Source organism: Rana temporaria, chromosome 1, assembly GCF_905171775.1.
Source record: "Rana temporaria chromosome 1, aRanTem1.1, whole genome shotgun sequence".
NCBI classification, from domain to species: Eukaryota; Metazoa; Chordata; class Amphibia; order Anura; family Ranidae; genus Rana; species Rana temporaria.
Genome location: NC_053489.1, coordinates 372,013,108 through 372,030,038, shown reverse-complemented (window position 1 = coordinate 372,030,038; position 16,931 = coordinate 372,013,108). Strand labels below are relative to the sequence as shown.

General features: G+C 45.1%; 1 protein-coding gene across 4 annotated transcripts in view; it reads left to right on the top strand.

Annotated features, from left to right (window-relative positions):
* SIRT6 (sirtuin 6) overlaps positions 1-16,931 on the top strand; it is a 327,940-nt gene that overhangs the window by 198,127 nt on the left and 112,882 nt on the right. For 3 of the 4 annotated variants that reach the window (XM_040322509.1, XM_040322510.1, XM_040322508.1), the window contains 2 exons: positions 675-770; positions 917-997. The exons of the other annotated variant lie outside the window; for it this stretch is intronic. In XM_040322509.1, coding sequence (XP_040178443.1) covers positions 675-770; positions 917-997 — 177 coding nt within the window. The remainder of the gene's footprint in view (positions 1-674; positions 771-916; positions 998-16,931) is intronic. 4 annotated transcript variants of the gene reach the window in all.

Sequence of the window (16,931 nt, the reverse complement as noted above, 5' to 3'; positions counted from 1 at the left end):
CCTTTTAAAGATCTCACACTGTAGATACAGTATATTGCTAATTGGTGGAACAAGAGGTCTTAGACACAGTTACATGTCAGGATGTGCACTACTCTATTTGAGGAAGAATTCTACACAAAAAGTATTTTTTCTCACTGTTGCTTTGATTAAGTTAAAAGAGACGTTAAAAAAAGTTTTGAGATTTAGAAAAAATAAAATTACTCTCCTACATAGATGATACTTCTGTCCACCACAGGCTCTGCACCGAGCGATCAAAGATCACTGACCGCTCAGTTCTCAGCATTCTGTGTGCAGAGAGTCGGGACTGTCAGTCATGCTCTCTCTGCTCTGCCCACCTCCCCACGTGCTCACTGGAGAGCTGGGAAGGGGAGAGGCTGGCTTGGGTTCAGTGGCTCACTGAGAGGCTGAGCCAGTTCCTGGTCCAGGGTTCTGGGTGGTCGGGATAGATTTTAGTCTGAAAACGGGTCACAGAAGTGCAGAACTGATTGCAGATAGAAGTATAGCCAAAATCGCTTTGGCTATTCTTTTTTTCCTTTTTAATATTTTTAAATGTTTTGAGTTCAGTTACACTTTCGGCATATTTTGTAGAATGGTTTTGTTTATAGAAGACAATTCTGAATGTATTTCACATCAAATTGTAGAATATTTGATTGATGCCAACCTCTTGCCTTCAGACAGTATGTTCGAGACAGTGTTGTGGAAACGATGGGATTAAAACCTACTGGAAGACTTTGTGATGTTCCCAAAGTTAGGGGCCTACGGTCATGCAGGTAAAAAGAACCGTGTTATGTATTTTTGTGTTTTTAAAATGGTAAAGCCAAACTTTTTTTGAATTGCATGGATATGGTACAATATTTAGTTAATTATATTTTTCAGAGAATGATTTCTAGTGTGACATTGTTAAATTGTCTCTTAGAGGAAAGCTGATTGATACTATTCTGGATTGGGAAGATTCTTTGCCTGAGAGAGACTTGAACTTGGCTGATGAAGCCTGCAGGTAATTCGAAATTATGTCTTTAACCGCTTAAGGACCAGAAGGATTTGCCCCCTTGATGAGTACTTTTTCCAATTTGGCACTGCGCTGCTTTAACTGGTGCATAATCATGCAATTCTTTTTCATTTTTTTAATTGTTTATTTGTATCAGAAAGCCGGTTCCAACGGACCGCAAAAACGGATAACAGTACAATACATTGTATTAGAAAACAAAGGCACTCATATGTTGCATACAGGGCATCACCGACAGCATCTGCAAAATAACATTAGCAGTATATACATAACCGTGGGTGCGTATCAAGGTGATTGAAAAAATATGTTACAGCCCCTGCTTCACGTCCTACAGGAGCCACCCGTATGCCCATTAATCTGAAAAGGTCCCTGCTGACCCGCCCAGTAAGGCAGGACGGAGCGATCCAAGGGGCCCGGCCATCCGTGTTTCCTCTTTCTTGGTGAAAAAGGAATGTAGAGAACAGATACAGAACAGAAACAAAGAGGTAGAGATAGATATTAAGGCACCTCTAGAAGTGCTAAGGAGGTCAGTAAGTAGAGCAGAACGAAGTCAAGGTCACAGAAAGAAGGGGAGGGGGGGATAAGGGGGGTGAAGGAGGCGAAGGAAGAAAGATGTGGGGGGGGGGGGGACCCACGAGCATCGATGGAGATCACTCCAATCAAACAGTGAGTGATGTCATCCAGGTGAGGGTGGGGGAAATAGTCCCGTTCACCCAGTCACTGAGTCTAAGATTGTGTTCAGACTGCCCCTCTAAGGGTCTGTCCTTCTGCAGAATATTTAAAAATGTTCCAGAGTTGCCAAGTCTCTGAGTAGGTTTCACTTCTGTCCTGGCTTGTGAGGATAAGATCCTCCATCAGGCTAATCTCGTCAACCTTTTTCAGCCACATAGGGATGGTCGGGGGGCACTGCGATTTCCATAGTAGTGGGACACAGGCCTTTGCTGCGTCTAACAGGTGTCTGACTATCGATTTTTTTTTTTTTTGTAGACTCAGGCTGGGATGTCAGTGGAATGTAGTAGGAAATAAGCTGGCGCGTTTGGGACCTGGCGGTCCGTGAATTTTTGCACTATCCTGCAGATCTCTCTCCAGTACGTCTGTATGATCATGCAATTCTGTACTCAAGTGAAATTTGCATCCCCCCCCCCCCCCCCCCCACAAATAAAAAGAAGAGTGTAGGTGTCCCCTAAAAATGTAAACTAAAAACCAATATCTCACCAAATCCCTGAATATGAGCCGATTGCTGTACCCCCGAAGGGGTGTGTTTCCTCAGTGGGATTTTAAACGTGGGAGATTGGTTATAGAGTAAGGACTAAGTTAGTCGACAACTGTGTATCAAAAAAAATATCACATTTTATTTAAATAATGTTGTTCGTAGACAAACCTATCATCAAAGTTGATATTAACAACATGAAATACAAAGCATCCAACTAAACAATTAAGGAAAGAGGGCACGGCCCAGGGTATGCAACTATAAACGGCACTAAGCATCACTAATGATAAGACACAAACTAACAATTGTATATATATTAAAGCGACAGAAAGTGCAACAAAGAACCCTTTCGAAAACTGTCTCGTGGATACAGACAGAGGTGCCAACGTTTCGAGGCTATGGAGAGTAACGCCTCTTCATCAGGGCAAGGGTGATGCAGAAATTTTATGCTTATATATATATATATATATATATATATATATATATATATATATATATATATATATATATATATATATATATATATATATATATATATATATATATATATAAGCACCTATACATGTACATGCATCTATATGGGAAACAAAAAAGTGTATGTATGTATGTATGTATGTATGTAAGCTCCAAGGATATGAGAATAGTGAAGAATTGGTTATTATCCGTTGATATACCATATTGGCGTATAACACGCACTTTCACCCTGAAAACAAAGTGAAAATAGCATGTGCGTGTTATACGCTGGTATAGTTTAAAAACGGCATTGTACATACTACCTTTTGGGAGGTGTGATCTCAGGCGAGTAGATCCGGCGGCAGACATTCTCCTGCTCTGCACACAGAAGCCAGTCTAACTCTCGCAGCAGTCATAGCGTAGCCATGGTAACGTTCTGCACCGCTCGCAGGAGTTGAGGCTGACGGCAGCGAGAGTTAGACTGGCTTCTGTGTGCAGAGCGGCAGGAGAATGTCTGCTGGATCTGACAGAGCTTGTACCCAGCAGGTACAAATCATTTAAATGAAAACCTGGCTGTTGGTCGTCGGAGAGCCATAAATTATAATGCCAGCTGTGGGGGGGGGGGGGGGGAGCAATGAATGACACTGCCTGACAGGGGGAGGGGGGCTAAGAGACACACAACACACTCTGGCTGACAGATCCCCCCCCTCCCTGCAAATAGTTTGTGTCTCTTTGCCCTCCCTTGTCAGGCATCAGTGTTCACTGGTCTTAACCACTTCAGCCCCAGAAGGATTTACTCACTTCCTGAGCTACCCTTATTTTGCTTCAAAATTCAGTATTTAATTTTTTCCCCCTCAAACTTCCCTTAAAATTAGGGTGGGTGTTATACGCCGATTAAATACGGTAGTTCACCTCAGCTGGTGTAAATATATTCTCAAAGGTTCTCTTATTAGTCAAAGGTGCTATAAGAGCGTGCAGAGTGTCAAACACTCTCGGGTATTAATACTAGGGATGTCCCAGGAGTTGCAAGTCTTCTCCCCCCGTGCTGTGCTCTCTTTCCCCCCCGTGCTGTGCTCTCTTTCCCCCCCGTGCTGTGCTCTCTTTCCCCCCCCGTGCTGTGCTCTCTTTCCCCCCCGTGCTGTGCTCTCTTTCCCCCCCGTGCTGTGCTCTCTTTCCCCCCCGTGCTGTGCTCTCTTTCCCCCCCGTGCTGTGCTCTCTTTCCCCCCCGTGCTGTGCTCTCTTTCCCCCCCGTGCTGTGCTCTCTTTCCCCCCCGTGCTGTGCTCTCTTTCCCCCCCGTGCTGTGCTCTCTTTCCCCCCCGTGCTGTGCTCTCTTCCCCCCCGTGCTGTGCTCTCTTTCCCCCCCGTGCTGTGCTCTCTTTCCCCCCCGTGCTGTGCTCTCTTTCCCCCCCGTGCTGTGCTCTCTTTCCCCCCCGTGCTGTGCTCTCTTTCCCCCCCGTGCTGTGCTCTCTTTCCCCCCCGTGCTGTGCTCTTTCCCCCCCGTGCTGTGCTCTCTTTCCCCCCCGTGCTGTGCTCTCTTGCCCCCCCCGTGCTGTGCTCTCCCAAGACCCCCAACAGGGCTGATAAAAAAAAAAAAAAATTGCAATAAATATTGTAAAAAATATATAAAATGTAAAAAAAAAAAAAAAAATATTAAAAACGCACTGACAATCTACCCCCCCCCCCTAAAAAACAAAAAAAATGTAAAAAAAATTGTTAAAAAAAATATACTGTCACATGACATAAAAAAAAAGTATCGGTATCTGCGAGTAATTGAAAAAAAGTATCGGTACTCGGTCTCAAAAAAGGGGTTTCGGGACAACCCTAATTAATACCATTGTAGATGGACCAAACTATGCATTCAAGGCTTGATTCACCTGAGTATAGACTGCACTTAAACAAGAGTGATAACCACAATGGACAGTTTCCCACTTCATGTGGGTATTTGCCATATATTCCGAGCGGTTATTGTTCATAGGCACTCACTGTTTAGGCTGCCAAGCGTCATTCATATGAATCTACACCAATCCATCACTACAAGTATATCCACAGTGCTGGATGCACAGTTTACTAGCAGGTGGTGTTCATATATGGCAATGGTCAAGGCAGCTGTCCAAAAAGATTTTGATGCACAGTATTACTTACTATTTTAAAGCTAGGCATCACTCGCAGAAATTGTAACCAGTTCATCGGAGTGCACAACTTCTAAGCAAATAGATTTAGATGGTGTTCAGGAGAAGCGTTGGTTTAGCATTTCTTTAGGCAAGATATAATTATCTCCAGACCCCTAACAAAAAGAAATTGTCCCTTTTTTTTTTTTTTAATAAAAAATTAAATAAAAAAAAAAAAAAATATATATATATAATGTATGTATAAAAGGGACAATTTTTTGGTTAGGCGTCTGTATAAGGGGCCCAAAAACTCCTGATGGCGGCCCTGATTATCTCTGGTCCAAATTAGTTGTAGAGCAGGTCTGTGTTGAGAGTGGTAAAAATCCTGATATCAATCAGGTTAAGTGTCCATGTGGTGTCCTCCCAGACAGCAGCATCCCAGGCTCCGAAATGCATCGCAAAAGCCAGTGCAGGGGTGACTCGGTAGGGGGTAAACCGGGGGGTGCTACTCCCCAAAGGATTTACATGTTTCGTTCCACACTCACTTTCCAGTGTAATATAATATATAATATAATATAAATATATATATATATATGTATTGTGGTCTATTCCAAAGGTCATGGGAATATGAATAAGAGTCTAAATATAGACAATCAATATAGGTAACCTAAAGCCCAAATTGCAGCTAAAAGGTAAAACTAGATTGCTTATTCTCATTTAAGCTTAATGATGCCAGTGTGAAACTAGTCATGCGCACATATGAACATACCACAAATGGCTATTGAATCCATAATGGAACAACCTTAACATATGTGCTAAATAGTTAACCATGTATATATAAACAAATATATCCTTAAGAATCCCTGCTGAGGTATACAAAAACACTAAAACCATAAATAAAAATATGTAACTAATCGTACATTATACATTAAAACATTCGATATGAAACAGGAACATAAACTCTGCACTGATGATGAGTGGTTGAAAAAATGTCTGTCTTATGTAAACCATTTCTTGATTGTGTTCGCAAAGGCTCAGATGTAGTGGTGGGGCTAATTCGTATGTTAAATTAGCAAATCTTATTATGACCATTCACTCATCTAAGAGCCTAAAACCATAAAACTAAAATAAAAAAAGGGGGAAAGACAAAGTGACATTTTAATACAGGCAAGACTCTCCTGTCACACGTGTTACCTCTCGTACAAGAAGACACATAAAGACAAGTGTCAAACAACTATAAACTATTTCTGTATACAGGCATACCCCGCTTTAAGTACACTCACTTTACATACACTCGCGAGTAAGGACATACCTGTGAGTGTATGTAAAGTGGCTCTCAAGCTAAATCTGCAGCCGAGTAATCCGTTCACGTATAGTTCAGATTCCCTGCTACTTGGAAAAACACTCCCTGACACCCCCACTACAGTCCCTGACACCCCTACTATAGTCCCTGACACCCCACTACAGCCCGACACCCCAGAGGTGAAGAAAGCTATTGTTTCACTTTAAATACATTTTCGTTTTACATACATGCTCTGGTCCCATTGTGTACTTAAAAGTGGGGTATACCTGTATACAGGTATGTCTTCCTGTTAACTTAAATAATGTAGCGAAACACACGTGTGTACTTAAAAATGAAAAATTGAAATACCAGACTGTTATGGCTGCACAACCAAAACAGAAGATGACGAGAAAACCGTAATGTCAGGATATCAAAGACATGCAAGCGTGGTATCCTGTTAGCGGAGCTAGTCATAATAATGGCAAACGTCCCATTTGTAATTCAGCCCCGCCGGTATTCTCGTATGGAGAGAGACTATCCAATAGAGCTTGCGCTTGCATAACATTCTGAATCTGTCACCTCCTCTGACCGGGGTCATGATCATCTCTATACCTTGGCTCAAAAGGCTTGAAACATCCTTAGAATGTATTCAATTCCAATGCTTAGCCACATAGGTATTTTTTTTTTTTTTTTTTAATCTATGTCCACCTATACGGTCGTACAATCGGTCTTTAAGTCTGCGAATCGTACGACCCACGTATTGGACATGACATAAATCGCAGATTATCACATAGACTATGAACTTGGTATTACAATTAATAAATTGTGGGATTTCAAAACTTTTGTCATTTGTGTACAAATGTATGAATTGACCTGTTTCTCTTATCGTCCATGGACGGACACAGCCTTCTCAAGTCTTGACAAGTGGATTATGTTCCCGTTCACAGGAGAGGACTAGGCAGGAACATGTTAGATATTTAAACACATGTTACTTTAACAGAGTTGAACAGCCCTGCCCAGGGGGTGGTCCCTTTGGACATAACCCTCCTCCCTGCAGCATGCAGCCTCAGTTTCTTTCTGCCTAGCAAAGGAGAAGGACGTATGGCTCCCTTTGGGCCCAGCGCCCTGAGTAAAACTTTATTTAATTTTTCTTGAAAGAACCTTCTATCAACTGGCAGCTGAGAGGCATGGATATATAGAACCTTTTAGTCTCCTAAGTCTGGCCAGCGAGCGTGAGCACACCTTTGCAAAGAGGCTGGGGATGCCGGTGACAATACCCCATGACTCCTGGGGTGGCCGGTGAGCTTTGCTCCTAGGTCCACATATGACTGGGCTGTGGTGTTGTCTCACTCACAGTGGCCCGGGCCGACAGCTACCTCCAATGTGGTTGTATGCCTGTCAGGAATGCATCGGTGGGTCCTCGCGTGGACGGGTAAGTACAATCCCTCCCGCTTAGGTGGGTTGGTACAGCTGAGCATTCCTGGAGTTCAGGGGTCCTCCTATCCTCCCTTCCCTGCTCCTTTTCCCTCTGCTGCATTGCGATTGCTGTTGGGGGGGGCGCCTCACCAGGGGACTGTTTTTTTACATAAACTAAAGCTTTTGCCACTGCCACCCTCATGGGCTTTCTTTGCTTAATTGTGGCATTTTGCCACCATTTTGACGGCGAGGGTGGTTTTCCGTTTCTATTGAAAATCCCATTGGCGGCCATTTTGTTGTGGCCACGCTATGGCGCAGCTTACTATTGCGGTCGGCCTTTTTACTGTGGCCGTGTCCTGCTCTATCTGAAGCGTTCGGCCATCTTGAAAGAGATTTTGGCCTCTAGTGCTGGTTCCTATGGTGCACAGCACAGATCTCCTCACAATTGCCTTTTCTTCCCCTCACACACGCTGTGAACTGTCTCCTTCTGTGGTGGTGAGTCCCCTGGGTAACCCCCCGGTCAGCGCAGCAGGAGGGTGGGTTTTTTATTCAAGTCTGAATAGGGCCCTGTGAGCGGTCTGTAATGGAATCAGTATCTGGTTCTTAAACATGCCAGAGGTGGCAGCTGGTGCTCTTGCACCTGCGGTTCCCATTGACACTTTGTCGGCAGTCCTGGAAACATTTGTTGCCAGGGTGGAAGCGGCGTACAGGTGTAAGGGGGATAAAAAGTGCCCCCCACTATCCCCTGGGGAATGCTCTGGCTCAGACCAGGACCTGGCTATGGCTCAGGTCTCTGGTTCTATTTTTATCTGAAGATGTGGACCAGGACCTTCCTTGTGAGGAAGACTCCTCACTTGGGTCAGTGCATGACAAGGCACTTGTCAGTGCGCTTATCAATGCAAAAAAGGAATCCCTTAAGCTGGATAGTGCAGCTGAGGCTTCCACTGAGGGCTTGGTCTTTTTTGGATTACACAAATCAGACCGCTCTGTGAAGGTTTTTCCCTTATGTGCTCTTCTTTGACAAATCAATTGAGGCGGAATGGGAAAAGCTGCAGAAGGCCTTTGTAGTCCCTCACCGCCTAGCGGTTCGGTACCCCTTTGAGGAGAGCCTTTTAAAAAAGTGGGCTTCTCCTCCATTGGTGGACCCTCTGGTTGCCCGGTTAAATACGGTGACCACTCTCCCTATAGAAGGGACCCCTGCTTTGAAGGATCAGACTGATAGGAGATCCGAAGCACTGACCCGCTTCATGTTTACCATGCTGGGGTCTGCCTTGCGGCCTATTGTGGCCACTACACTGGTGTCTGACACTCACTGAATGGGCAAGAATTTTGCTCCAGACTGTGGAGGAGCACCAACTCCCTCCCGAGGTTATTAGGCTAGCGGACCATCTGGTCCATGGCCTTATATATGTCTGTGATGCTTCGCTGGATGCAGCACCCTTGATATCCAGGGCTTCTGTTTCGGCGGTGGTTTTGCGCCGCCCCCTTTGGTTGAAATGCTGGTCTGCTGACTAAGCCTCTAAAAAAAAAAAAAGAAAAAAAAAAAAGCCCTGGCGGATTTACCCTTCAACGGGGGGAGGCTTTTTGGGTCCTCGCTGGACAACATTATCAAGGATGTCACTGGTGGGAAGAGCACTCTCCTCCCTCAGTCCACCAAGGGGAAGGTGCCCCGCCGTAAGCCGGGTCTTTCTTTTCCCACGCAGAAGCGGTATTTACGTCAGGACCCGTGGGTAAACCCTCCCAGACCGACGAGAGCTCTGCTGTGGGGGACAGAAACGTCCCTGGGTGCGTAAGCCGAACAAACGGCATCCAAACCTGCCACTGCATAAAGTCTTGCCCCTGCCCGACTCAGGGGTGGGGGGGCGGCTTCGCAGGTTCACGACTCGGTGGACCTCCCTGCTCTCCAACCAATGGGTCTGCGAGGTGGTCTCTTCGGGGTACAAGAGTTTTTTCCTATACCCGAACAGATTTTTTCCCTCAAGTCTCCTTCTCCTCCCGGCTCGTCGGGCTGCTCTGTTGGTGGCAGTACAGGACTTGCTAGGTTGCGGGGTAATTTTACCCGTTCCGCAGGAAGAGTGGTTTCAGGGATTTTATTCGAATCTGTTTGTGGTCCCGAAGAAGGACGGGGTCCGTCCAATCCTGGACCTAAAAGCCCTAAATGCCTTTGTGAAGGTAAGGACGTTCCGTGGTAGCTGTGCTCCATCTGGGGGACTTTCTGGCATCCTTGGACATCAAGGACGCATAATTGAAGTTTCTGTGCTTTGCGATCGGGTAGGACCACTATCAGTTTGTTGCCCTACCTTTTGGCCTAGTGTCAGCACCAAGAGTTTTCACCAAGGCGATCCTAGCTTTGCTGAGACAGCGAGGCATTGCCACCGTGGGCTACTTAGACTATCTTCTGAGAGCTTCTTCTGGTTCAGAATTAGAGGAGGGTGTGTCTATAGCCAGCCTGATCCTCCAATAATTTTGGGTGGGTGTTGAACGTTCAGAGGTCGGCCCTGGTTCCAACTCGGCATTTGGAGTATCTGGGGTTGATTCTGGACTCCTCGGAGGCAAGGGTCTTTCTACCCTTGGAGAAGTTACAGACCCTTCAGTCTGCAGTGAGTGTTGGCATCAAGCAAATGGTCGTCTCTCCGTTTTTTTGCATGCTAATCCTGGGCTTGATGGTAGCCTCGTTCGAGGCAGTACCGTATGCCCAGCTCCACACTCGAGTGTTGCAGAAGGAGATCCTGTCCAAATGCAACAAATCTCCATTGTCTCTGGAGTGCCAGGTTCAGGTCAGCCGCCTGGTCATGGTCTCTCTGAATTGGTGACTGAGATCCCCGGCTTTTCGGTTCGGTAAGTCATTTCTTCCCTTCCAGTGGATGGTGATTACGACGGACGCCAGCCTCACGGGCTGGGGGGTCCAGTTTGCCCAGGGTCGCTGGACTCTAGAAGAATACCGTCTGCCAATCAATGTCCTGGATCTTTGGGTGATCAGACTATGCCTCTCCTGGTGGTCTAGGAGGTTGCAAGGTCGCCCAATTGGGATCCAGTCGGACAATGCCACAGTGGTGGCTTATGTCAACCATCAGGGGGGAACACGGAGCTCGTCTGCAGCGTCCGAGGTCGCTCACAACCTGATGTGGGCGGAAAGAAGCGCGTCGGCTCTGTCGGCCGTCTACATTCCGTGCATAGAAAACTGTCAGGCAGACTACTTGAGTCGCCAGATGCTGCACCAGGGAGAATGGTCATTGCATCCGGAGGTGTTTCAACTCCTTTGCAGGAAGTGGGGCACACCAGATGTGGATCTCCTGGCCTCTCATCTCAACCGCAAGGTGTCGAGGTTCCTGGACAGGTCCAGAGATCCTTGGGCAGACGCGTTGGTAGCCCCGTGGGGTTAGTATCGGTTAATTTATGCCTTTCCCCCATTTGAAGTTGCTTCCTCGGCTTTTCCGAAGAGTGGAGGCCGAGGGGATCCAGATTCTCATCGTTCCAGATTGGCCCCGGCGTCCTTGGTACGCCGATCTCGTGCGCCTGGTGGAGGACGTGCCCTGGCACCTGCCAATGCGGGAGGACCTTCTGTCTCAAGGTCCCATACTCCATCCTGCTTTACAGTCGCTGGCTTTAACGGCATGGCTATTAAAAGCCAGGTACTAAGGGACAGAGGTATTTCCGACTCGGTCATCTCAACAATGTTGAGGGCACAGAAGTCTTCTAGGAAAATCTACCATCGCACCTGGAAGGCCTACATCTCTGTGTGAAGAGATGGGTTGGCGTCCACGGACGTATTCGGTGTGCAGGATCCTGCATTTTTTTAAAGCATGGAGTGGATCAAAAACTTGCCTTAAGCACCATTAAGGGACAGATTTCAGCCTTGGCTGTGTTCTTTCAGCGACCTTTGGCGGGCCCATTCTGTGGTGGATACCTTTTGGGCAGGGGGTTCGTCATAAACTTCCCCCTCTTAAACCACCTCTTCCCCCTTGGGATTTGAATCTGGTGCTCTTGGTTCTTCAGAAACCTCCCTTTGAAGACATCAGAGAGATTCCTCTCTTGACACCATCTCAGAAGGTGGCCTTTTTGGTGGCTATTACTTCTGTCAGACAGGTTTCTGAGTTGGCTGGCCTTGTCCTGCAAGTTACCATACTTGGGCCTCCATAAGGATAAGGCAGTGTTGCGCCCGCAACCTTTCTTCAGAAGGTGGTCTCATCATTTCACCTTAACGAGGATATTGTACTTCCATCATTGTGTCCTCTGCTGGCGCATCCTAGGGAGGTTGCTCTTCATTCTTTAGACGTGGTACGTGCTCTGCGGGTGTACCTGTCTGCTACGGCTCCGTTTCGGAGGTCTGACTCACTTTTTGTGTCAGTATCTGGTCCAAAAAAGGGCCTGGCGGTCTCATCTGCCACCATTTCTCGGTGGATCTTGCAGACCGTCATACAGGCCTATGCTCTTAAGGGACGGGCACCCCCTTTTCAGTCACGGCACATTCGACCAGGGCAATTGGTGCTTCCTGGGCTTTCCGACATGAAGCGTCTGTCTCACAGGTGTCTGTTCACACTTTTTCCAAATTTTACAAGGTTGATGTGAGTGCATCTTATGATGCTTCCTTCGGCCGCAAGGTTTTGCAGGCGGCTGTTTAAAGTTGCACCTCCTCCGTTGAGGAGCTCTGCTTGTTTGGGGTGAAGTTGTGTGTTTTTTACTGATACTGTTCCCACCCCTTGTTTGAGACTGCTTGGGGACCTCCCACTTGTCAAGACTTGAGAACGCTGTGTCCGTCCTTGGACGATAAGAGAAAATAGGAATTTTTTTGTACTCGCCGTAAAATCCTTTTCTGTCGTCCATGGACGGACACAGCCCCAACCCCTCCCTTTTTAGGTTTATGCTGCAGGGAGGAGGGTTATGTCCGGAGGGACTGCCCCCAGGGCGAGGCTGTTAAACTCTGTTAAAGTAACATGTGTTTAAATATCTAACATGTTTCTGCCTAGTCCTCTCTCCTGTGAACAGGAACATAACCCACTTGTCAAGACTTGAGAAAGCTGTGTCCATCCATGGATGACAGAGAAAAGGATTTTACGGTGAGTACACAAAAATCCTATTTTTAATGTGACGGCAATAATCGCAACCCCTGGTACCACATCTAAAGGTTCCTTTAAAATAAAATATAGCCAATTTGCTCCTGATGATTTTGCTTTGAAAAAGGCTAGGTGAAAGTGAATCTCCCATTGTTGGGGCTCTGCGAGACACTGATTTAACACCTTTACATAATATTTCCTGATATGCTGTATCAATAAATAGCATGGGGAGATTTTTAGTAATGGTATGTTTAATTTTGTTGTTACAAACTATAAGGAGTTGAAAAAACATGAGCATTACCAAGAGATGTGGCTGACTGCTTGTGGGCGTGTCTACCAGTTTTCTCTGGGAACCTCGCTGGCTGCTGAAAGGGCTCTATTTAATAATTTTGTTGGGGTAACCCCTATGTCTAAACCTCTGGTACATGTTGATAGCTTCCTTTGTGAAATTGTCTGTCTGCTGTACCACAGATTTGTTTAAGTCTAAGGAACTGCCTGCAGGGCACACCTTTAATAGTGTGTTCTGGATGTGCTGAATCCGCTTTCAAGAGCGCATTGCCCGCAGTAGACTTCCTATGTAGGTCGGTAACAACCGGGCCCTTTGACGCCTGTGAGTTTGACATCCAAAAAGTCAATGTTAATGGCTTGTAGGTTTCCAGTAAATTTTAGGTTTAAAGAATTGTTATTAAAGTAAATGAGCCAAGTGTCTAAGCTCGCCTCACTGTCTGTTGTAACAAATAAGAGGTCATCGATCTAGCGACCGTAGAAGGCAGTGTCCAGATGAGGGCTATCATGTCCAAAGATGCGGGACCTCTCCCACCAACCCATAAAATGGTTTGCCAGGGAGGGCGAAGGTTTCACTCCCATAGAGGCCCCACATCTCTGGAGATAATAGCCCCCCAAGAAATTGTGTGTTAATAGGTAATACAGGGATTGGAATATAAATTCCTGGAGAACCAACGAAAATTTACCAGATTCTCTAAGAAAGGTGGACACTGCCTGTATGCCCAAATTGTGTGGGATGCTGGAATTTCTTTGGAACCCTGCTAGATGTGATTACGTTTTCCCGTAGTCTCACTTTAAATAAACATTATTTGGATTCTCCATCTGAGGAGGAAGGTCTTTTTTCCGACAGTCCAAATGTGGGTGAGTTAGCTTCCTCTCCTGTTCCATTTACAGAAGTTTGTGCATTACAGGATCTTATAAGTTTAGTTTCTGAGTCTGGTCCATGCCCCGTTCACCCCACGCATTTTCAAAATAAAATGGCATTCTACTGTCGCTATATCGATGACCTCTTATTTGTTACAACAGACAGTGAGGCAAGCTTAGACACTTGACTCATTTACTTTAATAGCAACTTTAAAACTAAAAATGTACTGGAAACCTACAAGCCATTACCATTGACTTGTTGGATGTCAAACTCACAGGCATCAAAGGGAACGTTGTTACCGACCTACATAGAAAGTCTACTGCGGGCAATGCGCTCTTGAGAAGGAATTCATCGCTTCCAGCACACACTATTAAAGGTGTGCTATCAACATGTCCCAGAGGTTTAGAGATGGGGGTTACACTAACAAAATTATTTCAGCAGCCAGCAAGATTTCCAGAGATAATCTATTGCGGGAGAACACTGGCAGACACGCCCACAAGCAGTCAGCCACGTCTCTTGGTAATGCTCCCGTTTTTCCAACTCCTTATAGTTTGGTATATAACAAAATTAAACATACCATTACTAAATATCTCCCTATCCTATTTAATGATATAGCATATCAGGAGATATTATCTAAAAGTATTAAATTGGTGTCTCGCAGAGCCCCCACATTGGGAGGTTCACGTTCACCTAGCCTTTTTCAAAGCAAATCATCAGGAGCAAATTGGCTGTAGTTTAAAGGAACCTTTTAGATGTGGTACCAGGGGGGTTGTGATTATTGCCATCACATTAAAACGGGTCAATTCATACATTCGAACACAAATGACAAAAGTTTTGAAATCCCACAATTCATTAATTGTAATACCAAGTTCATAGTCTGTGATAAGCTGCGATTTACAGGTGAAACTCGAAAAATTATAATATCGTGCAAAAGTTCATTTATTTTAGTAATGCAACTTAAAAGGTGAAGCTAATATATGAGATAGACTCATCACATGCAAAGCAAGATGATTCAAGCCGTAATTTCTCATAATTGTGGTGATTTCGGCTTACAGCTCATGAAAACCCCACATCCACAATCTCAGAAAATTTGAATATTACATGCAATTAATAAAACAAGGATTATACATAGAACAATATCTGACCTCTGAAAAGTTTAAGCATGCATATGTACTCAGTACTTGGTTTGGGTCCCTTTTGCAGCAATTACTGCCTCAATGTGGCGTGGCATGTTACGATCAGCCTGCTGAGGTGTTATGGAAGATCAGGATGCTTCAATAGCGGCCTTCAGCTCTTCTGCATTGTTCAGTCTCATGTCTCATCGTTCTCTTGGCAATGGCCCATAGATTCTCTTTGGGGTTCAGGTCAGGCGAGTTTGCTGGCAAATCAAGCACAGTAATCCCACGGTCATTGAACCAGGTTTTGGTGCTTTTGGCAGTGTGGGCAGGTGCCAAGTCCTGCTGAAAAATGTTGTCCACATCCCCATAGAGCTCGTCTGTGGAAGGAAGCATGAAGTGCTCCAAAATCTCCTGGTTAGACGGCTGCGATGACCCTGGACTTAAGCACAGTGGACCAACACTTGCAGATGACATGACTCCTCAAATCAACACACTGCGGAAACTTCACACTGGACTTCAAGCATCTTGCAGTGTGTGCTTCTCCATACTCTGGGTCCTTTGTTTCCAAATGAGATGCAAAATTTGCACATCAGAAAAGAGGACTTTGGGCCACTGAGCAACAGACCAGGTGTGTTTTTTCTTTAGCCCAGGTAAGACCATTCTGGCGTTTTGTTGTTCAGGAGTGGCTTGACAAGAGGAATACGACATTTGAAGCCCATGTCCAGCATCTGTCTGTGTGTGGTGGCTCTTGATGCACTGACTCCAGCCTACTCCTTGTGAAAGTCTCCAACACTTTTGAATGGCCTTTTCCTGACCATCCTCCAGGCTGCGGTCATCCCTGCTGCTTGTGCACCTTTTTTCTTCCAGACTTTTCCTTTCCACACAACTTTCTATTAATGTGCTTTGATACAGAACTTTGGGAACATCCAACTTCTTTTTCCATTACCTTTTGAGGCTTTCCCTCCTTATAGAGGGTGTCAATTATGGTTTTCTGCACAACTGTCAGGTCAGCAGTCTTTCACGTGATTGTGATTCCTACTGAACAGACTGAGAGACCATTTAAAGGCTCAAGAAACCCTTTGCAGGTGTTATGGCTTAATTAGCTGATTAGAGTGGGACACTTTGACCCTAGAATATTGCACCTTTTCACAATATTCTAATTTTCTGAGATTGTGGATTTGGGGTTTTTATTAGCTGTAAGCCATAATCATCACAATTATCACAAATCATGGCTTGAACTATCATTAGTTTCACCTTTTTAAGTTGCATTAGTGAAAAAAATGAATTTTTGCACGATATTCAAACTTTTCGAGTTTCACCTGTATGTCATGTCCAATACGTGGGTCGTACGATTCGCAGACTTAAAAACAGATTGTACGACCACCTATACGACATTGATAAAAGTAAAAATACCAACGTGGCTAAGCATTGGAATTGAATACATTCTAAGGATGTTTCAAGCCTTTTCGATCCAAGGTATAAAGCGGATCATGACCCCGGTCGGAGATGGTGACAGATTCAGAATGTTATGCAAGCGCAAGGTCTATTCTCTCCATACGAAAATGCCGGCGGGGCTGAATTACGCATGGGACGTTTCCCATTATTAGGACTAGCTCCGTTAACAACAATATGAAAAATAAAACAAAGTCCATATGTGATGAGATTCCACCAAGTGAATGAGTGAAGGGTTGTCAGAACATAAATTAGTGACTTCTTCCGTGTATGGTGATGACCCGCCACCAGTAGAAATGAAGGCTTACCGGAACAAATGGACTTAGGGGGACATATGCCTCCAAAAGTCAAGACGAGCTTATATGAAGTATGGTTGCCAACAGTAGATGGAAGGATCATGCTATTATGCACATCGTGACCTCTGATGAATGGTGATTCAAATGCAACAATGGCATGCGATGGAAAATAAAATCCCAGAGCTTGTCTCTCAAATGATGTCAAGTGTTTTTTTTTTTTTGGTCCTTTGGCTATCTATTTAATGCTATCATTCATTATTGTGGTAATTTTGTAACTTTTTACATTATGAGTTGATCTAAGGAGATATGTAAAGGGATTTCTCTGTGTAAACAGAAAAAAACACTGCGCTAACGTGTGAAATCAATTAAGTATCAAACCATGTGA